Source organism: Heterodontus francisci, chromosome 37, assembly GCF_036365525.1.
Source record: "Heterodontus francisci isolate sHetFra1 chromosome 37, sHetFra1.hap1, whole genome shotgun sequence".
NCBI classification, from domain to species: Eukaryota; Metazoa; Chordata; class Chondrichthyes; order Heterodontiformes; family Heterodontidae; genus Heterodontus; species Heterodontus francisci.
In genome coordinates this window covers 14,037,491-14,060,785 of record NC_090407.1, presented here as the reverse complement: position 1 = coordinate 14,060,785, position 23,295 = coordinate 14,037,491, and the positions used below count along the sequence as shown (strand labels likewise).

At 44.6% G+C, this 23,295-nt stretch overlaps 1 protein-coding gene across 13 annotated transcripts in view; it reads right to left on the bottom strand.

Moving 5' to 3' along the window:
• The window catches only part of prdm16 (PR domain containing 16), a 769,749-nt gene that overhangs the window by 88,981 nt on the left and 657,473 nt on the right, over window positions 1-23,295 (bottom strand). The window contains exon 1 of one of the 13 annotated variants that reach the window (XM_068017144.1): window positions 8,162-8,235. The exons of the other annotated variants lie outside the window; for them this stretch is intronic. Coding sequence (XP_067873245.1) covers window positions 8,162-8,206 — 45 coding nt within the window. The 5' untranslated portion in view covers window positions 8,207-8,235. Of the gene's footprint in view, window positions 1-8,161; window positions 8,236-23,295 lie in introns of those variants that run through there. 13 annotated transcript variants of the gene reach the window in all.

Sequence of the window (23,295 nt, the reverse complement as noted above, 5' to 3'; positions counted from 1 at the left end):
TCATTGAAGGGACAAATGGAAAGATGCACAAACACAGAGAGACAGAGATACACACACACAGATACTTCAAGAGAGACACGTATACAGATGGCAAAAGAGATGGACAGAGAAAGAGACAGTAAGACACGCAGATGCAGTATGAGGGAAAGACATACACTGATAGATGAACATGGCGCAGAGATGCAGCAAGTGATGGACAGATACAGCAAGGGTGAGGGAGAGAGAAAGGCAGAGGATGATGCAGAGGGGCTGATTTTAACCTAACCTGTCTGGCAGGAAACTGACGGGATCAGATCAGCTGCCTGTTTTACACTTGGCCCAATTTTACTTTACCTCAGAGAGAGAACTAGGGGGAATTATAGAGGGACAGAGTAAGTCAAAAGGAGTCTTACACACACAGCAACAATTGTATTTATACAGGAGTAAAACATCCCAAGGAATTCAACAGGAGCATTATCAAACAAAATTTGACACCATGCCACACAAGGAGATTTTAACGCCAATGACCAAAAGCGTGGTCAAAGAGCGTTTTAAGGAGAAGCTTAAAGGAGGAGAGAGAGGTAGAGAGGTGGAGAAGTTTAGGGAGGGAATTCCAGAGCTTTGGGCTTAGACAACTGAAGGCACAGCTGCCAATGATGAAATGATTAAAATTGGGGATGCTCAAGAGATCAGAATTAGAGAAGCACAGATATCCCGGAGGGTGGTGGGGCTGGAAGAGTTTATCAAGATAGGGAGGAATGAGGCCATGGAGAGATTTGAAAACAATGATGGAAATTTTAAAATTGTCGTTTAACCGAGAGCCAATGTAGGTCAGTGAGCACAGGGGCGATGAGTGAATGGGACTTGATACAAGTTAGGACATGGGGAGCAGAGTTTTGGATGACTTCAAGTTTACAGAAGGGAAAAGATGGAAGGCTGCTCAGGAGTGCATTGGAATGGCTAAGTCTACAGGTAACAGAGGTATGAATGAGGGTTTCAACAGGAGATGAGCTGAGGCAAGGGCGGAAAGCCAAGACATGAAGTAGAGATACAGAGAGAGATACACAGAGAGACAGAAAGCCAGACACAGAGAGACAAAGCAAGCTAAAGGAATAAACTACTGAGTAAACTGAAATGCTGAATGAGTTATACTATTGAGGAAACTCACTGAGGGTGTCCAATGGGATGGGCTAGTATTGTGGAATTCCAGTACTAAACAGACCGTGGTGAAATGTATCAAGGATTTGACTGTGTTCACACCCTCGGATCGCCAGTAAATTAACTTCCAACTATTGGTTTCAATGATTGACAGGTTTTGATGATATTAAAAAAAGCACTCAGAACACAAGGGGCCAGATTTTGAAATGGCTGCAGGGTCGGGACCTGATGCAGATGCGATTTAAAAATCGTGGTCCCGGAGGTCATCTCTGGAGCTCAACCCCTCTGGGACAGTCTGTAATTTTTAATGTGAGGGTTTGGTGGGGGGTGGGGGTGGTGGTGGGAGGGAACAGGGAAGCCGATTGCCTCCAATTAAGGGGCCATTAACTCCTTTAGGAGCTTGTTAAGAGGGTAGGGGTGTCCGTACTGCAATTTTCAAAGAGCAATCTGCGAGCCTGATCAGTCGGGGGCACAATGAAGCACTGCTGTTGGGCTTGCAGCGGGCAGGGGAATAACTTTGTTGTTTGAGGAAGAAATTTTTTCGGCCCACAGGGATCTTGTGCCGAGCCCAGCTCAGGACTTTTTCTCATTACAGAGCCACTGCCTCACCTGTTCATTCTGCTGGCCTCCTGAGGAGCTGCCTGCTCTCCTTGGCAAGACAGTGGCAAGTCACATCATGGCTGTCATTTGCCATTGCCTCTGGCACCAGGCCAGCAGCTCCTGCCTCCTGCAGACGCTCAGTGCCACTAATTGGGCGCCAAGATTGCCTCCTGCCCAATTAGGGCATTGCCATTTAAAAATCACATCATGAGAGCAACGCAGCTGAGGCGCGGGGTCGGGACCAGGCAATCAGCTGGGCGTCGGGTTCCCGACCCCATTTTGAAAATCTAGCTCAAGATCTCAGTTTCAAATACCAAACCCAATAGAAAGTGAAGAGATTGGCCAGAATTTTACGTTAGGTGGGAGGTCCCGCCTGCTGGCCAAAAAGTCAGGGGTGAGCCCGCCTCCCCTGGGCCTGGAAGCCACGCTGTGATTTTACATGGCCCAGGCCCTTAATTGGCTTCACGTGGGACTTCCGTCCCTCTGAGGCAGGAAATCACGTCGTCAAGAGCTGCTTGCCAATCAGTGGGCTGGCAGCACTCAGTCCCAGCAGCGCCATTGGGAGTGGTGGCAGCAGCTGGGACTGTAGCCAGTGCGTGGAGCAAGAGGGACGCCGGCCCTGGAAAAAAGATAAATTTGTGTGGCCTCACCAGAGACAATCGACTGGGCCCCAGCGAGGCAAGAAGGACGGTTGGGTGGGGTGGGGGGGTAATGTCTTTCGGTGGGGGGGGGCGGTTGGGCCGTGGGGGTCCACCATGGAGCACTGAGTGCCTGCTCAGTAGGGCATTGCCCCAGCCCGCAAGGAGGCAGCTAGGTTTTACTGAGTGGCCTCCTGGGGGTCCTGTGCCGCCTGCCCGCTGCTGGTAATATACTAGCGGCAGTGGGAGGAGGCCCTTCAGCGGCAGTTAATTGGCCATTTAAGGTCCTTAATTGGCCTGGGGCAGGTGGGCTGTTACATGTCGCCGCCGCCCCTTGTAAAATTGCAGCGGGGTCTGGAAGGCGACGGGATGGCACCCTCCACCTCCCACTCAATTTTACGACCTCCCGCCTCCAGCCTGCTCCTGTGGGGGCGTAAAATTCCAGCCATTGTCTCCATTAAGTAAAATCATAGAATTAATTAATTAGAAAAACTTTATTTGAGTTTGCGATTTATTTGGAGTGTCAGGATCAATTTGTTGGTCTTGACGATTTCAACCACTAATTAAAAAACAAAATAAGCTAACAAGATGTAGGAAAAAAAACATTTTGATATAAGTCTGAGGCCAGCCCTGCGACTGAAATATTACTGTAAGATTTTTCTGTATTTTTAAGAAAGATAAGTGATCCTAATTGTGTTAATTGCTCCAAATAGCCTTGAGCCTTTCCATTGCACATGGGGTGTGATCATTATCTTTGAAAGATGGAGACTCTGGGCAGTCAGGTTTCAGTCTGGTTTCTAATCAACAGCAGCTGCCTAGCAAGCATATGATTTGGTTCAGAGCTACACTGGTATATGGATTTGAACATATGTTTAAAGTGGTGAGCTTTAGACAGATAAATGTAAAGCATTTACTTGTAATCTTTTAAAGTCACTTGGGTCAGTTGGTAGCACCCTCACCATTCTATCAGAAGACTGTGCGTTCAAGACCAACTTCAGTGCTTTTATCTAGGCTGATACTCTAGTGCAGTACTGAAGGAGTGCTACATTGTCAGGCATGGAGACCTTTGGAAGGGAGGCTAAACTGAGGCTTAGTCTGCTTGTTCCAGTGGTTCAGGCAGAAAAAAAAACACATTCCACTGTTTGAAGAACGGGAAATTCTCCTGTTGTCTGATCAACTCTCTTCATCCAACCAACACCATCAATATCTGATCAACTGGCCATTCATCTTATTAGCTATCTGTGGGATCTTGCTGCTGTGTTCACCTACAATAGTGAGTGCACTTCAAAATAATTCACTGGTTGTGAAATGGCTTGCGACTCTTCTGAAAGACTTAGATACTATATTAGTACAAATCTTTCTTTCTCTTGTGACATGATACCTTCCACCAGAACACAATGGTGAACTAAAAACATCTCATTCATCAAGAAGGCTCATTCAAACAGATCTGATTGTTGTTAGCAAAAGAATTACACCATGGAGAAAGTGAACAATTATACCTCAGAATACCTTAGCCAGGCAGCGAAGACCTGAGGCACAATATTTCCCCTATTATCTGAGAATTGGAGGCAGGGGGTAGGGTGGGAGGGTGGAGGGGAGGTGGAAGAATGAAATTCTACACCAGTCATCTGATCAGATATATGGAAATAAGGCATCTAAACATCTGATTGGATATTTTGACGAACACTGAGAAATACTCCAAGGTCAGTGCTAAGATGTTGTTAGCTGCACAAGATCTTAAAACTGAAAAAGCTATCTGAAGGACCAAGATGCATAGTGCAGGACACCATTAGAGTTGAAAAGTGTGGGAAGGGAGCCATGGTGAGTCAGGAAGCAGTGGTTAGGCAACCCCAAGTTTGGGTTTTAGAACATAAGACCATATGAAAGCCCTAGCAAAAAAAAAGTCCATTTAGTCCATTAAACTCACTCAATCTAGGATCCACCATCATCTGTTAATCCCCTACTTTAGGATACACTAAGTTCTTCCCCTTATCTGCCTTGAAAAAGATATCAAGCAGAGCTGATTAATATCTTCGTAACCTACAATCTTCCTGTGCTATCTATCGGTTGAGATCTTAAACCGAGGTCCCATCTGCCACCTCAGGTGGATGTAAAAGATCCCATGACAATTTTCAAAGATGAGGAAGTGAGTTCTCCTTGGTCAATATTTATCCCTCAAAAACATCACTAAAAACATATTATCTGTTCATTTATCTTGTTGCTGTTTGTGGGACCTTGCCTTGTGCAAATAGGCTGCTGTCTTTCCTTCCATTGGCTGTGAACAGCTTTTGAACATCCTGTGAAAGATTTTATATAAATATAGGTTCTCCCTTCCGTCTTTTCTCGGCAGAGGACTAAAATGTAACCAGGCATGCTGGTTCTAATTACTTCAATATGGAGAGGTCAGTATTAGTCACACCCAACAAGAGAACAAACAGTCCCTTTTGATTTTCTTTCCACTAGTTGACTAATATTTCACAGGTAAGTACACCCAGGAGCACACTTTTCCAATCAAGGCCCACTGCTATGCCAGTGCAGAAGTGGCATCCGACAAGTTAGATGCAATTACACAGGTGTGGAAGTCTGTCCAGAAATTGGAAGGTGCAATCTGCAAATGGAATTTTTCTTTCAGGGTTTTCCTCAGGGACAATGGCGTGGCTATATATCTTCATAGTTAAAAATAACAGAATTAATAGTTTCTTCATGAATAGATGATTGGGCAAATTCAGTAATCCTTTGTCCCCAGTCGGGAGCCATGCTTAAAGGAGGCGTGAGTTAAAACTCGGGCTCCAACTCTGCATGCACCAGTTCTCTGTCTCACGCTCCTTATGAGTCCAAATCCCTGCTGGGAGTGCAGCATTGACGCATCTCCCCTATTTTCTATTAGCTAAGTGCTGGCATATATAACTAGTATGGTCTACTTTTTTTTCATTTAAAATGCAAAAATGTAAATATGCCCTGCAATAATGAGTCAGTCTTCTTTTGTGTGCTTTATAAAACCTAATAAATAATCCAGATGTCACTCTGCTCAGGCAGAGGGGATCACAAGAACTGGCATCAGGCAGCAAAACCTGCATACCAGAACTTCAAACATTCAGTTGGGAAGCAACATGGTTTGTGAATGACAGTGTGCACTGTGGATAGCACTAGGGAGCAGCGGAGGTGAAAGAAGCATTCAAGTGGCAAAGAGCCAAGAAAATTGCCCTGCGTTAGGAAAATCTTGCTGCAACATGAAGAAATAAAAAAACCTCTGCTGTGTGGTGTCCAGGAACTTAAATGTCAGAAGGGAGGGGGCAGTTTTGGATAAACTGACACTTCCTCAGCCAAAAGTGTGCAAAACCTCAAGTTGGTGCGCCTTGAGGGAAAGTGTTGTCAGGTAAAACATGTAGAACAAAGTGGTAGCATAATACTCCACTGTTCAATATTCAGGATTCATTTACATATAATCAACTTCTATCATAGGAGTTCACTCAGTGTCCTGGGGCCAATATTCATCCATCAACCATGATTACTTTTGTATGATCGCTTTAAGAGTGATGTCCCTTTAAGAACACAGTATGCTAATGAGCTAAGTACCAGAATGTAGTCATGTGATTTGAAGCCATGGTCACTCTGTACAGCAACACTCTGGACAAAGGTTCTGTGTATTAGTTTTAGCTGTTAATGATCCTTCTAGAGACTTTTAAGAAACTGGAATCTACGTACCTCATTGTGTTGCTTAAGATAACACAAAGAAACTCATGACAATTACTAAATCACATGATCTGGTCATTATCTTATTTTTGTATTACCTCACTGTGCACAAACCGGCTGCTGCTTTTCTTTTTATTAATTCATGGGATGTGGGCATTGCTGGCAAGGCCAGCAGTTATTTTCCAAACCTAATTGCCCTTGAAAAGGTGGTAGTGGGCTGCTTTCTTGAACTGCTGCTGTCCATGTGGTACTCCTACAGTGCTTTTAGGTAGGGAGTTTCAGGATTTTGACCCTACTGATGAAGGAGCGACAATATAGTTCCAAGTCAGGATGGTGTGTGACTTGGATGGGAACTTGCAAGTAGTGCTGTTCCCATGCATCTGCTACCCTGTCTTTCTAGATGGTAGAGGTCGTAGGTTTGCAAGGTTCTGTCGAAGAAGCCTTGAAGAGTTGCTGCAGTGCATCTTTTAGATGGTACACTTCTGCTGCCATTGTGTGCTGCTGGTGGTGGAGGGAGTGAATGTCTAAGGTGGTGGAGGGGGTGCAAATCAAGCGGACTGCTTTGTCCTGGATGTTGTTGAGCTTCTTGAGTGTTGGTGGAGCTGCACTCATCCAGGCAAGTGGAGAGTATTCATCACACTCCTGACTTGTAGATGGTAGAAAGGCTTCGAAGAGTCAGGTGGTAAGCAGTTTATTGGTAAGTGCCACGTGATAGCACTGTCAACGACACCTTCCATCACTTTGTTGATGGTTGAGAGTAGATAGGGCGGCAATTGGCTGGGTTGGATTTGTCCTGCTTTTAGTGGACAGAACATACCTGGGCAATATTGCACTTTGTTGGGTAGGTGCTACTGTTGTAGCTGTATTGGAACAGCTTGACTAGAGGCATGGCTCAGGAGCACAAGTCTACAGTACTACAGCCAGGATGTTGTTGAGATTCAAAGCCTTTGCTGCGCACTCAGCCGTTTCTTGAAATATTGTAGAGTGAAGCGAATTGGATGAATGCTCACTTCTGTGATGTTGGGGACTTCAGGAAGAGGCTGGGATGGATTATCCATTTGTCACTTCTGGCTGAAGATGGTTTCAAACCCTTCAGCCTTGTCTTTTGCACTCATGTGCTGGGCTCCGCCATCATTCAGGATGGGGATATTCATGGAGCCTCCTCTTCCTATTAGTTGCTTAATTTTCCACCACTATTCATGTCTCGAAGTGGGAGGACTGTAGAGCTTTAATCTGATCCGTTAGATGTGGGATCACTTAGCTCTGTGTAGAGCATGCTGCTTCCACTATTTAACATGCATGTAATCATGTGTTGTAGCTTCACCAGGTTGGCATCTCATATTTAGTGTACTGGTGCTGCTCCTTGCATGCTCTTCTACACTCCTTATTGAACCATGGTTGGTCCCCTGGCTTGATAGTAATGGTAGAGCTAGGGGATATGCTGAGCCTGAGCTTACATATTGCAGTGCAATACAATTCTGCTTCTGCTGATGGCCCACAGTACCTCATGGATCCCCAGGTTTGAGCTGCTAGATCTTTTCTGAATCTATCTCCTTTAGCATGGTGGTAGTGCCACACTACATAACATTACAACACAATAGTGTTGTACATTACAGTAGTGACTAAACTTCAAAAAATACTTCATTGGTTGTAAAATGCTTTGGTATGTCCGGAGGCCACTAAAGGTGCTATGTAAATGCAAGTCTTTCTTTTCTTTTTATCTGCAAGGATTAAAAATTGTTCAAGTAGCTGGAGGAAGCCCAGCATTAATTAATAGCAGGAACACAAAAACATTCTTTGGTCTAACTTCCTCCAGTCCTGTTTTCTATAATACTCCATGATTTGCAAACTGCCACAAGTTTAACAGGTCCAAACACTTCTAGATATGCTGGTTTGAAAGATTCACACACTGGTTAGAAGAAGATAGAAGAAGCCTAGAAAATGCTGGGAACAGAAATTAAAAGAGAGGGATTGCAAATCACAGCAGTGCTTGAACATGTGACAGAGGAACAGGTGAACCAGCCCCTATAGATGTAACTCTTTTGTCAAAGTTCAGTTCTGATGAAGAGTCTACATTTGTAACATTTACCCACCTTTTCTCTTGAGTTGCTGATAGACCTTCTGTGTATTTCCAACATTTCTGTTTGGTTCTAAAACTATGCTTCTGATAAAACACAAAAAGAAAGAAGGAACTAGTCTTTCACGCCCTCAGGATGTTCCAAAGTGCTTTGCGGCCAATGAATTACTTTTGAAGTGTGGTCACTGCTTGTCGGGAAATGCAGCACAACAAGTTCCCACTATTGACAATGAAATGAATGCCCAGTTAATTTGCTTTTGGGGGTGTTGGTTGCATGAGGAAGGCTATTGGTCAGGTCAATAGGATAAATGTACTTTTTTCTTCAAATAATGCCATTGAGATGCTTTACATCTGAATAAACAGGCAGACAAAAGAATAATTTTAATGTCTCATCTGAAGGACGGCACTTCTGACAATGCAGCACTTCCTCAGTACTGCAGTGGAGTGTCAGCCGAGATTGTGTGCTCAAGTTCCAGAGTGGCGTTTGAACCCACAACCTTCTGATTCAGTGGTAAGAGTATGAAGAACTGGGTCAAGCCGAGCCAACAATGATGGACGAAACAGAAGCCTCACATTTACTTTACCATAGGTGGAAGTGTAAAAGATCCAAAGCTAAGTTTGGTACTCAGATAGGTCAAGGAGTAAACTCCATCACCTTCAGGTATTGAAGGCTTTAAAGACTTCTGTGGGTCATAACAAGGTTTCTTGAATCAAAATAAGTATCTTTGTGCTGCCCGAACGCTAAATCTACTGGTTTTGGCAAGAAAGTGGTTGCAATATTAATGTGGCTGCCTTAGGTCCTCAGCCAAAAACTGCAAAAACCACAGACACAATAATTAACCCCTTGAACTTGGAAAGACCTTTAATACGTTTAAAGCAATCTGTCTTTTGTTTAGAACATGTCATTTAATAGGTTCTGTAACTTTCGAATAACAAATGAAGTGAAATTAGAAAAAATATACAAGAACCAATAAGGTTTTCTTTATTATTTGTCATGCAGGCCCCCACCTGCCAAGAATGAGGAATATTAATTTCGCCACATGAACATTAATTTTAAACTGTTACTGAAGTGAAGACAGAACTGGTAAAAAAAAAACACAATGGATCCTTGGCTGGAGAGACATTATTTTGCAAATTAACAGACAGTACTTGGAAAGGACAAAGGGGCTACTCCCTGCTCCAATTTAATCCACAATGGACTTTTGATTACCAGACATTTAGGGTGGAGGAGCTCGCATTCCAGGTTAACTGCTATGATGGCCGAATACACAGAAGACATGGTCAGACCAGTTTAGTCACATGACTAACTGGCTCTGTCAGGAATTTGAACTTGCCACAGAGTTTTGAACCGGCAGAAAATCTGTTTGCTCCTGGACTGAAACGACCTCTCGTGGCTGGCTCGCCGTAGCCTCTCCTGTCTGCTTCCATCTCTTTTTCATGGAACTCCAAGACCCATTGAAGACACATGAATCCCAAGAGAGATAAGTCTCCGACAGTGAACAAGGTTTAAGAAGAATACTGGGCCCCAACGAGAAGCAATACTACCTACAAACAAGGACTCTACAGTGAGCTCGAAGCACAGTGACAAGAAACTCTTCAGATATTGCCTCAAACTTCCACTTTATTTTTCTTCTGCTCTTTTTTGTCTCTATTTGCATGTGTGTATTGCGTATGCATGCTAGCATGGGGCGCGGCGCATATCCGTAGGCGTTAACCGAATTCAAGTTTAAGTTTTAATAAATTTCACTTTTCTTCTTTAAACCTAAGCCTGTTTGTGCTCATTTCTTTGACTTATAATTGGAAAGCGGTGAACAAGGATTCACCAAGGGGAGTTCAAAACATGGTGTGTTTAAAATTAAATCCTGCTACAGTAAGACCAAGTGAAGGCTGAAAAGGATGCCTAGATACCTTTCTCACCTGGTCGTAGCATAAATTCGGGTGATAGCATCCAGAATTGACCCACAGGCAAACAAGAGAAATTGGAAGTGGGAAGCCAAATTGTTCCCAATCAAAAAAAAACAAGTAAGTTTTCAATGCAGGTTTTCTTGTGGTTGTGTGTGCTTGAATACTAACATGTCTGCAACTGAAGCTAGTAGTTCTCCATGCCAGGGTGAAGTAACTTGGGATAAGTTAAAATCACTGTCTATGGAGGAATTGAGAAAAATGGCTGAGCAGTGTGGGATCACTGTACGTGGCAAGGCTAGGAAGTCTGAACTCCTAAGGCCAGTGGCCAACCATTTTTCCCATGAATCTGAAGGTGCAGAAATGGGGTTAGAAGCAGAATCCAACAGGGTAGTGTTAGCAAAGATACATTTGGAACAGAGGAAACTTGAATTTGAGGAAAGAGAGAGGGAGAAAGAGAGAGCCTTCCAGAAGGAACATGAAGAAACAGAAAGACAGAAGAAAGAAAGAGGCAAGAGAGAGAGAGAGAAAGAATATTCCAGAAAGAATCTGAAGAAAGAGAGCTGAAGTGGCTTGAGTTAATTAAGGGGCGACAGAGTAACCTCAGTGAAAGCATGGCCAATATGGAGGAGCATAATTCAGGGCTGGGTACAAAATTGCTAAAACCCGCTCAACTAATTCCAAAATTCAATGAGGAAGATGTGGAAGCGTTTTCTGTGTCTTTTGAGAAACTGGCAAGGCAGCTAAAATGGCCAGCTGACACCTGGTCTCTTTTACTACAAAGCAAGCTAACTGGAAAAGCCCATGAGGTTTATTCCTTGTTGCCAGATAGGAGTTCATCAAATTATGAACTGAGCAAAAATGCTATCCTCGGGGCATATGAATTAGTACCTGAAGCCTACCACCAAAAGTTTAGAACCCTCAAAAAGCAAGCTAATCAAACTTATCTGGAGTTTGAAAGAAGTAAGCAGCTGCCTTTTTACCAGTGGCTGAAGGCTCTTAAAGTACAGCTCAGCTATGAGACTCTCAAAGAAGTAGGTCTGTTAGAGGAATTTAAAAACTCTCTCCCACTCTCAATAAAGTCCCATGTAGAAGAGCAGTGGGTTCAGAGAGCCCGGTAAGCGGCTGTTCTGGCTGATGAGTTTGCTTTAATTTATAAGTCAGTTTCCCAGGTGAGGACCTTTCCTAATCACCCCCACAAATCCGAAAAGGACAAAGGGTGGGAAGGTGATCTCCGCCCAGGCAGTCCTGGGACAGAAAGGAAAGCAGGAGACACAAAGGGCCCTCCTTCAGCCAAAAAGGAAGGTGTTGTGAGCAAGAGTGAGACCGGAGACCTGTGTGCTTCCATTGTAATAAAGCAGGGCGGCACAGTGGCGCAGTGGTTAGTGGCGCAGTGGTTAGCACCGCAGCCTCACAGCTCCAGCGACCCGGGTTCAATTCTGGGTACTACCTGTGCGGAGTTTGGAAGTTCTCCCTGTGACTGTGTGGGTTTTCGCCGGGTGCTCTGGTTTCCTCCCACAGCCAAAGACTTGCAGCTGATAGGTAAATTGACTATTATAAATTGCCCCTAGTATCGGTAGGTGGTAGGGGAATTGAGGGAAGTTGGGGATGTGGTAGGAATATGGGATTAATGTAGGATTAGTATAAATGGGTGGTTGATGGTCGGCACAGACTCGGTGGGCCGAAGGGCCTGTTTCAGTGCTGTATTTCTAAATAAATAAATAATAAAAGCTGACTGCTGCAAACTATAGGGGAAAAACGGTAGGGTTAATCAGGGCACACCTACTCAGTGAAGACAGGACCCTGATGGAAAGCCCAGCAGAACAGGGCGGCACAGTGGCGCAGTGGTTAGCACCGCAGCCTCACAGCTCCAGCGACCCGGGTTCAATTCTGGGTACTGCCTGTGTGGAGTTTGCAAGTTCTCCCTGTGTCTGCGTGGATTTTCTCCGGGTCTCCGGTTTCCTCCCACAAGCCAAAAGACTTGCAGGTTGGTAGGTAAATTGGTCATTATAAATTGCCACTAGTATAGGTGGGTGGTAGGGAAATATAGGGACAGGTGGGGATGTGGTAGGAATATGGGATTAGTGTAGGATTAGTATAAATGGGTGGTTGATGGTCGGCACAGACACGGTAGGCCGAAGGGCCTGTTTCAGTGCTGTATCTCTAAACTAAACTAAACTAAACAAGCTGTGGCTTTAACTGCAGTAAGAGTGCAACCCAGGAAGCCTACTATGGCCAGTGCAGGAACATTTAATAGGATTCCTGAAGTTATCAGGGTTTTGTGTCTGAAGGGAAAGTAACAGTGAGAAAGTAGGAACAGGGTACTGAGTTTGGATGATCAGCCATGATCGTATTGAATGGCCATGCAGGCTCGAAGGGCCGAATGGCCTACTCCTGCTCCTATTTTCTAACCCCATACCCCTCGGGTGGGGCAAGCAAGCCCATTGTGATTCTCAGAGACACAGGGGCCACTAGATCACTTTTACTGGGAAAAATACCTTTCCCCCAGAGAGTACAGTGAACACCAAAATAGTGGTGAATGGTATTGGAGGGCAGTGTATGCCTGTACCTGTACACTGGGTGCACCTGGAATGCGACCTAGTTTCGGGACCAGCGACCGTAGAGATGACCCTAGTTTGCCTGTGGACAGGGTTGACCTGCTCCTAGGTAATGATCTGGCGGGGGGTGAATGTGGTAGCCCCTCCAGTAGTTAAAGAAAGACTGCAGGAGGTCAGAGAGACAGGGCAGTGGCAGGAGACAGTTTCCTGCAGTTTCCCTGAATGTGTAGTGGATCAGGCCATGATCAAACCAGCTCCCCCAGAGGAGACTGAATTGGCACTGCAGGCAGATGACAATGAGGTCTGTCTTTCCAAGACTTTCTTTGGAAAGTTAGGAGACCCAGGGAATGAATTAAATGGATTTTCCCTAGCTCAGGCTCAGCGAGCCGACCCAGTATTGTGAGAGTTAGCACAGGCTGCCCAGTCTGAAAGTGAAGCAGAGGGAGTCCTTGATTGCTACTATTTAAAGAATGAGGTACTGATGAGGAAATGGAGTTCTCCTCACAGACCTGACAGCAAGGAGTGGACAGTAGTTCACCAGTTTGTGGTGCCACAGAGGTACCGGAGAGAAATATTAAGGACCCACGAGACTACAGTGGCTGTACATGCCGGTATAAGAAAGACCAAAGCCCATATAAGACAGCAGTTTGTCTGGCCAAAACTCCACAAAGATGTGGTGGAGTACTGCAGGAGTTGCCACATGTGCCAGGTTGAGGGGAAACCCCAACCTATAGTGAAACCTGCACCCCTAAGTCCTGTACCAGTGTTAGGAGGACCCTCCAGCAGTGGGCTGGTGAACTGTAAGGGACCCCAGCCGAGAAAAAAAGGAGACAGGCAGGTACATGGCTGGTAAGAGTTTAGAAAGAGAAGAGGAAAAAGTGACCAAGAAGGTACCTTAGTTTAGAGATACAGCACTGAAACAGGCCCTTCGGCCCACCGAGTCTGTGCCGAGCATCAACCACCCATTTATACTAATCCTACACTAATCCCATATTCCGATCACATACCCACCTGTCCATATATATTTCCCTACCACCTACCTATACTAGGGGCAATTTATAATGGCCAATTAACCTATCAATCTGCAAGTCTTTTGGCATGTGGGAGGAAACCGGAGCACCCGGAAGAAACCCATGCAGACACTGGGAGAACTTGCAAACTCCACACAGGCAGTACCCAGAATCGAACCTGGGTCCCTGGAACTATGAGGCTGCGGTGCTAACCACTGCGCCACTGTGCCGTACCTTAAAGGAAGTCCAGGAGGAATCCTGGATGAAAACCCCTACTGTCCGGTCAGCCAACCCTGAAAAATTTGAAAAGTTAGACCTCACATCCTCCTATGTAAATGCAGACTCTAGAAGCACCCCACCAGAGTTGCTAACAGCATTTACAGGTACCTGCAGAGATAAAGAGAGACCTCTGGGGGCACAGAAACCGTGAGGGTGGTGCCTCACCTACTCGGTGCCACAGGAGAGTGTAGTCAAGTCTGCACAAATACCTATAGGTAGGAGTGTCCCAGAGAACATAGGGGGGATTAATAAAGAATCCTCCCTCACAGTCAGAGAAAAAGGGAACCACCCATCCCCTGAAGTCAAAAGCTTTTGCATGACTCAGCAAAGCTCTGAAAGAGAGTTCAGGATAGACCTGCCCACTACTAACTCCCCTGGACAAAAAATGACCTCAACAGAACCAAGACCCTAGGCAGTCAGGGCAATGGGCAAACTGAAGAAAAGTTTCCCCAAAGAACCACATGTTTACTGGGATGCCAAAAAGGGGAAATTAAAGCAGCACTGGCACCCACAAAAGACAATTTTAATAAGCTTTAGGATTCATGCATGAATGGAAATGAATGAGAGAAATGCATGGTTTTTCTTTCTGTATCTTATATTTCTCTCAAACCTTTTAATAAAATGCGCCATTTTATTTCAAATCGCATTTCATTCCAATGGGTGTGGAGGTGTCATGCAGGCCCACACCTGCCAAGAATGAGGAACATTAGTTTAAAACTGTTACTGGAGTGAAGAAAGAACTGGTTAAAAAAAAACCACAATGGATGCTTGGCTGGAGAGACAATTTTTTGCATATTAACAGACAGTACTTGGAAAGGACAAAGGGGCTACTCCCTGCTCCAATTTAATCCACAATGGACTTTTGATTACCAGATGTTGAGGGTGGAGGAGCTCGCATTCTAGGTTAACTGCTATGATGGCCGAATACACAGAAGACATGGTCAGACCAGTTTAGTCACATGACTATAATAAAAACAAGAAATGCTGGAAACACTCAGCAGGTCTGGCAGTATCTGTGGAGAGAGAATCAGAGTTAATGTTTCAGGTCAGTGACCCTTCTTCAGAACTGGCAATTATTAGAAATGTAAAAGGTTATAAGCCAGTAAAGTGGGGGTGGGGCAAGAGATAACAAAGGAGAAGGTGTAGATAGGACAAGGTGACAGAATAGCTGACCAGAAGGTCATGGAGCAAAGATATGTTAATGGTGTGTTGAAAGACAAAGTCACATGACTAACTGGCTCTGTCAGGAATTTGAACTTGCCACAGAGTTTTGAACTGGCAGAAAATCTGTTTGCTCCTAAACTGAAACAACCTCTCATGGCTGGCTCGCCGCAGCCTCTCCTGTCTGCTTCCATCTCTTTCTCACAGAACTCCAAGACCCATTGAAGACACATGAATCCCAAGGCAGAAAAGTCTCCTACAGTGAACAAGGTTTACTGGGCCCCAACGAGAAACAAGATCCACCTACAAACAAGGGCTCTACAGTGAACTTGAAGCACAATAACAAGAAACTCTTCTGATATTGCTTCAAACTCTTCACTTCATTTTCCTTCTGCTCTTTTCTGTCTCTATTTCCATGTGCATATCGCGTATGCATGCTAGCATGGGACGCGGCGTGTATCCGTAGGCGTTAACCGAATTAGAGTTTATGTTTAAGTTATAATAAATTTCACTTTTCTTCTTTAAACCTAAGAAAGCCTGTTTGTGCTCATTTCTTTGACTTATAATTGGAAAGCGGTGAACAAGGATTCACCAAGTGGAGCTCAAAACGCACATGCGTTCAAGTCTTCAGAAGAAGGAATTTTCCTCCACACAAGATCAAATGGCAGGTTGTTCAACCTTGCCTGTCTAAGAACAAAGATCAAAGTACGGAAGGTCCTCATCAGGGAACTCCTCTTTGCTGACGATGCTGCATTAACATCCCACACAGAAGAGTGTCTGCAGAGACTCATAGACAGGATTGCGGCTGCCTGCAACGAATTTGGCCGAACCATCAGCCTCGAGAAAACGAACATCATGGGGCAGGACGTCAGAAATGCTCCATCCATCAATATCAGCGACCACGCTCTGGAAGTGGTTCAAGAGTTCACCTACCTAGGCTCAACTATCACCAGTAACCTGGCTCTTGATGCAGAAATCAACAAGCGCATGGGAAAGGCGTCCGCTGCTATGTCCAGACTGGCCAAGAGACTGTGGGAAAATGGCGCACTGATATGGAACACAAAAGCCCGAGTGTATCAAGCCTGTGTCCTCAGTACCTTGCTCTACGACAGCGAGGCCTGGACAACATATGTCAGCCAAGAACGACGTCTCAATTCATTCCATCTTCGCTGCCTCTGGAGAATCCTTGGCATCAGGTGGCAGGACCATATCTCCAACGCAGAAGTCCTCGAGGCGGCAACATCCCCAGATGTGATCGCCAGAGCTGGCAAACAGCCATAAAGGCGGGGCTAAAGAGTGGCGAGTCGAACAGACTTAGCAGTTGGCAGGAAAAAAGACAGAAGCGCAAGGAGAGAGCCAACTGTGTAACAGCCCTGACAAACAATTTTATCTGCAGCACCTGTGGAAGAGTCTGTCACTCTAGAATTGGCCTTTATAGCCACTCCAGGCGCTGCTTCACAAACCACTGACCACCTCCAGGCGCTTACCCATTGTCTCTCGAGACAAGGAGGCCAAAGAAGATAATTGGAAAGCAGTGAACAAGGATTCACCAAGGGGAACTCAAAACACGGTGTGTTTAAAATTAAATCCTGTTACAGTAAGATCAAGTGAAGGCTGAAAGGGATCCCTAGACACCTTTCTCACCTGGCCGTAACACTTACTATTAATTGCACAGTAGATTTAAGAATTGTACAGTGCAACTTTCCCATCTACCATAATGTAGACATCCCGATTGGGGAACAATCAAACAGTCTCATAAGTTGCAGCAATATCCTCAGTATAGGAAGGAAGGCAAGGACAGTAAAATAATATAAATTGATTTTAATCTTTCTTGGGCTTGATTGATTTGTTTGAGACAGGACAAGATGGTGTTAGAGGACTGTGCCATATAGCGAGAAAACTGCACTACAAATGAAGAGAAGAATTTTGTTCTGTGTTTATGATATTGCTGAAATGTTCTGCATTCCTGTAAAAGTGATACTATATCAGTGCTTTCAGCTTTACGATGGGAATTCCTGTAGACAGTATGTGATTATTTCTCATGAGGTATCAAAGCAGCAAACAGTGTGTAAATCCACCATTGCAGTAATGAGCTATGTGAACAGTCTTATGAAGCCTCGAACCTCCTGTCAGAATTTATCCAGTGAAGTAGCTGAGCGGTGTAGACCAGGAAGGTTCCAAGTTCAATTCACAGTCTGCACTGAGTTTGATCATTTTTGCTAGTGTGGAAGTCAGTGTGCTACAATTGCCCTCAGAACATAAGAAATAAGAGCAGGAGTAGGGCATAGGGCCCCTCGAGCTTGCTCTGCCATTTAATAAGATCAAGGTTGATCCTTAATCTCAACTGTATGTTCCTGCCTTATCCCCATATACTTTGATTCCCTTACAGTACAAAAGTCTATGGATTTCAGCCTTCTGAGATAGAGAATTCCAAAGATTTACAATCCTCTGAGTGAAGATATTTCTCCTCATCTCAGTCCAAAATGGCCACCCCCTTATTCTGAGACTATGATCTCTAGTTCTAGAAATAAAAACAAGAAATGCTGGAAATACTCAGCAGGTCTGGCAGCATCTGTGGAGAGAGAAGCAGAGTTAACGTTTCAGGTCAGTGACCTTTCATCAGATAAAGATTCTGACACAGAGTTAAAATCAGGACCTGAATATCTGACGTGCAAGCTACAAATCAATGAAGACGGTGCTAATGTCATCACCTCAAACCTCTCATAACAGTACAATAAAATGTTGAGATTATGACCAGTTTAGTTATCAATGAGAAGGCCAGCAGCTCACTCATCTGTGCTTTCTGATTCACTGAACTCTTATCAGAATGTGGATTCTAACTTTCCGAGTAAAACACATGCTAAATGTTGAAAATAAATAAATTCACTGCTTCGACATCCAGAAGCCTTAATAAATATGCAGTGGCTTTAAAACGATTAGGTACATCACAAAGAAATCACTTGGAAGTACAAGCACAAACCGTTTACGTGCTTTCATGAAACAAACCAACTGGCAACCCAAGTCCTGAGGAAATCTTCAAAACGATTTATTGAGAAACAATGAACTACAGTGCTGGACATTAATGCTGTTTTTTTGCATCTAATCCCCACATTGTGATCATTTTGTACGCTACTGAGGGATTGCTTCATTGTACTAAGAACAGTCAGCACTGCAAAGAAAGACTTAGTCACAGAGCTGAAAGTTTTTTTTTAGTCAGAGCTTACTGTTAATGAGGAAGGAAAAGAAAGCAGGCACTAGGTTGCAATTTGAGTTTAATTTGGGTGAATTTGAGATTTGACCTGTGTTTGTTGCTCTCTAAAATGTTGTACTTTTGAATGGTCCTTCTGCGTTAGCCAGAAGTAACAGTAAGGGTAGCAACTATCCCTCATACCGTCAAAAGAGAAGGATTGTGTGGTCGTTCATCTCAGTTTCTGTTTCTGGGACCTTGCTGTGGTTAAAATGGCTGCTGCCTTTTCCTCTACATTACCACACTTCAAAAAGTAATTCATTGGCTGTGGCTTTGGGCTATCCTGAGGATATGGTGAGGTGCCATATAAATGAATTTTATTGTTTCTCACAATTGGAGCTGGTGTTCCTGAGGTGAGGTGGAGGTGAGAATAGAATTCTACATACTGTGATACAGTGGAACTATATCCCAGTTTATGGTTGTGTTTTGAGATAAGAGAAGAAAATTTGAAGGATGGGATTTGTTTTCTTTTTAGAAGTGTCTTTTGGTTTCATTCTTTTGTTACATGGCGATGAGGGAGAGGGAGATTTTCAGCTTTTTTTGTTTAAAGGTCCTGAGGACATAGGTTTTCAAAGTCGACTCCCCAAATCCCAAATAAGAAGAATTAATTTTTTTGTATTTGCTGATTTACAAGCCTGTTATTCCTGTTGCTGTTTACTAATTGAAATTGCTTTATATATTGATGGCACTGTTTTCTTTTGGATTGCTAATACTGCTCATCAGAAGTTGGGATGAGTGGTCCCTGGAAGGCTGTCACAAATTGCAAGTGGGTTGTTCTCCCTCGACACAGAAAACATTTTCAAAAGGACTTAGGGGTAACATTGTATGTTGGAGCATCAATGATTGGACATGGTGTTAGACCATGGGCTGAATTTGCCAATTACCAGCAGGTCCCACCACTGGACCTTGGACAGCAATTAAGGATGGCAGCTCGCCCTCCAGAGCTGCTGGCCCAATCAGAGGGCTGTCAGCTCAACAGCGCCACTACTAGCAGTGACCATTGATGAGGCTGCAGCTTCAGGGAGAGGGTGCCTCGACGGCAGAGCACTCTTGAAGAGAATTCAGGTAGGTTGGGGGAATCCAGGGCCTGGCAGCCAGGCACCGGTGATTGTGGTGGGGTGGGGGTGTGCGGCCATTGCTGTCAGGGGCCCCACTGTGGACAATGGAGTGCCCATAATGGAAGGCCTGCTCCCCCGGAAACTGCTGGGAGGTCGCCAGGTTTCACTTCGCATGTGGTGGCGGCCCCTCCTGGCGCAGGCAAAATGCCTAAGAAAGGGGACATTTAAAAAACCACTTAAGTGGCTCAATTAGCCATCCAGTGGGCAGCAGAACTGCCAAATTTCTCATTGCTGGCACTATGTCATGGTGGTGGGAAAATGTTAGGCTCCCCTCTGATGCCTTGCCCCGCCATTTTGCCAGCCTTCCTGCATCCCAGCCCGGGAACATTCCAGCCCACAACTCTGTTGCGGTACCTAGCCCAGCCTTACTGCTGGAGGGCGTTAAAGAAAATGAGAAAGAGAGAGTGAGAGGGAGGGAGAGAGAGAGAGAGAGGTCAAAGGACCATGTTCTCACACCTCTCAAGAGGCATGGGCTGAGATCGATCAGTTCCTCTTGTATTCTCGACTGCAGGGGGGAATGGGATTCAGGAAGTCAAAAAGGAGGAAAAAGAATTGCAAAACGCACTACCCATAACAAATAGAAGAAACTCCATCGGATGCCAACTAGTCAAACAGTCTCAACTATTGACAAACCTGAGGATTTGTTTAGTAGTGAATTGGGTCGGAGAGTTGCCAGGAAAGTGCCACAGTCAGTATTGTAAAACAGTTGAATATTACTGTCACTGGTGTCTCCAGTCACACAATGTTGCACAAGACTGATATTCTCAAGTGACTCCCCAAGGGAGGAATACTTTGAATGAACAAAGATCATTTTGCACAAATATTTATTTGAGTAGTTATCTCAAATTGGACTGGGTAAAGCAACGAGACGGTTTTTTCACCGAATGAATTTGAATTCAGCTCTGGCTGATGAGTGAGTTGACTCGTCTCTCTCTCTGGCAGCTGGTAGAGTCTCGATTGAAATGAGCTTTGGGTGGATTCAATCCAGCTCATACTGGCACAAGCCCAGAAGAGAAGAGTTGCAATAACTGGCTACTAATTGGCCCTCTCACTCTGTAAGGGCAGGGGAACATGGCTTATGCAGGAAATGGCAATGCTACAGCGATGTAACAGATGATTTTCTCAGTTTAAGGTGAAGGCAGACTGATGGAACAGAGTAGGTGGAGTCACCTCAGGCTCCGTAATATTAAGATTAGGTGCAATACATTTCATTGTCCAGTAATTTCAAGCTGCACATTATAAGAAAGTGCCTTGGGACATTTCACTATGTTAAAGAAAGTCAATAAATGCAAGTTGTTGTTGTTGCAGGTTTTGAAACTGGGATCTGCAAGGGAATACCTTGTGATCCCCAAGATCATCAGATTTCTCTCTATCAAAGGCCAGGAAGTCTGTACACCATGAGCATATCTTGAGAATTTGGCGATCTAGATTTTTTTTCTGCGTTTGTTGTCTTACCAGCACATTATTTTTCTTGCTGTGCATTGTTTCCCTCTGAGCAGATTTTCAGAAGTTTGAACAGTGTGCCTGGGAGAGCATCAATATTTACTTGGGGTCTCTAGGAGTTGGTTAAAATTTGCAAAGTGTTCCGAGGAGTGTGTCAGTATTTGTTGGGAGTCTCTGAGTGTAGCAATATTTGCATGCGGTGCACAGGGTCCACAGGAGTGAGATGATATTTGCACAGGGCCCCTGGGAGTGTGTCAATATTTGCATTGGGTTGGAAGTGACAGGTCAATATTAGTTGGGGGTCCTCTAGATTATGACATTATTTGCAAGGGATTCTGTACACAGAAAAGTTTAAAAACTGCTTTATAATCTTAACATTCTCCCAAAATAAAAATAGATTATTTAACACACTGATACATTGGGCTGAAATTTATTGTCCTGCTGCTGATATTGCAGGCAGGCAAAATCAATGGCGGTCTGCCTGTGCGGGCCGCACATTACGGCGGCTCATTTAAAAAGCCGGGGTGGACCGACCACCACTCCGCCCCCCCCCGATGATGTGGAGGGGGCGGGCTGTCCGTCCCTGGAAATGGCATCAGCTGCCTGTGCACGGGTGCTGATGCCATTTTTAAAGGGCTTTGAGCCCTAACTTTCAATTTACATATTGAAAGGAAAATTTAATTTAAAAAATTTAATTCATTTGTTCTGCCCCTTGCCCACCCCCCCCCATTAACAAATTAATTTCTTGTCCTCTCCCCCACAAAACACTACCCTTGCTCACCTGACCTTCCCACCCACCCCCGCAAAGTACATAAACTTTACACTATAACCTTTCCCACCATCCCCTACACCAATGATATTTGTTTGACCCTGCTCCCCCCTCCCCCACACTGAGAAACATACCTGCTCCCCCCCTCCCACCAGTGTTCCACCTCGATTCCCCAGATGGGGATCCAAAGGCGCAGGAATGCTGGCCATCGGCATGAATATTGGACTGGGACAGACGGTGGGGACGTAAAGGTAATCAATTCATTCATTTACATTTATTTCAATATTTTAATGGTGGTCCTGTTGCCAAGCGGTGGGTGGGGAGGGGGTGGGGGGGTGCTGCCACGAGGCCTCCCTGCCGCCGGCAATATCGGGCCAGGCCTTCACCACTTTTGAGGACCATCTTTAAAAATAAATTGCTTATTATGTGTTTATCGCCTTTGATTGAAATGCCACTCACACACAGTTATTCCTTATAGGTAGTGTGTGACATTTTGAAGTAAGCTTGATGATCAATTCTTTGTGGTTCATGGGATGTTCTTTTTACAGTTCTAATGTCTGCCTTTCAGCTTCAATACGTTAAATCTATCTCTCTCCAGTAGCATATCAGCTAGTGTATTTACTTATTGTGCCATCAGGGAGCTCACAAGGAATATATGCTACTTCATGTGTGAGAAATAAAACACATGAGATCACACTCTGCTACCTTAAGACTGTACTTACTAAGGGGAGTATTCCAAGAGTGATGCCACTGCTAGTCACACTATTATATAAAAGGCCCTGCCCCTCCTATATTTAGAAATTCATCTGGCGCCATGTTTGCTGCTTGGCCTTTGGGAACCAGCTCAACTCAGCCAGATTTAACCATGGCAGTGGTTTCTAAGTGTCCATTTTACATCTCTCTGACAGAAGTCTTCACGAGCATTAAGTTAAAAGTGACTCCACTCTGCTCCATTCAAAACTCCACTGCCCACTTTCTGAGTTTATTTTTGCCCCTGTTCTTATCACCTCCAATGGATCCGATCTTGCAATGCACTGAGTTCAGAATTCTTGTCCTCATGTCTATTTCTCTATGGCCTCATCTCACCCTACCTCAGCATCCCAGCCCAGGCCCTTTGGACTTCCAACAATGGCCTGATCTGCTTTTCCACAGTTTCACCATGTGTGACAGAATCCTTAGCCATTTCGACCCTACTCTCTAAAATGTGTCAGTTGGTAATACTCTCACCTATGAGTCAGAAGGTTTTGGGTTCAAGCCCCACGCCAGAAACTTGAGCAAAAAAATCTAGACTAACAATCCCAGGCCATACTGAGGGAGTGCTACATTGTTGGAGGCGCTGTATTTCAGATGAGATGTTAAACTGAGGCCTGCTCTCTCAGTTGGATGTAAAAGATCCCATGGCACTCTTTTGAAGAAGAGTAGGGGAATTATCCCTGGTTTCCTGAACAATATTTATCCCTCATTTAACACCATTAAAAACAGATTATTTGGTAATTATCACACTGCTGTTTGTGGGAGCCCGCTGTGTGCATATTGGCTGCCCCATTTTCTACATTACAACAGTGACTACACTTCAAAAAAAGTACTTAATTGGCTGTAAAACACTTTGGGACATCCAGAAGTTGTGAAAGGTGCTATATAAATGCAAGTTTTTCTCGGTGAA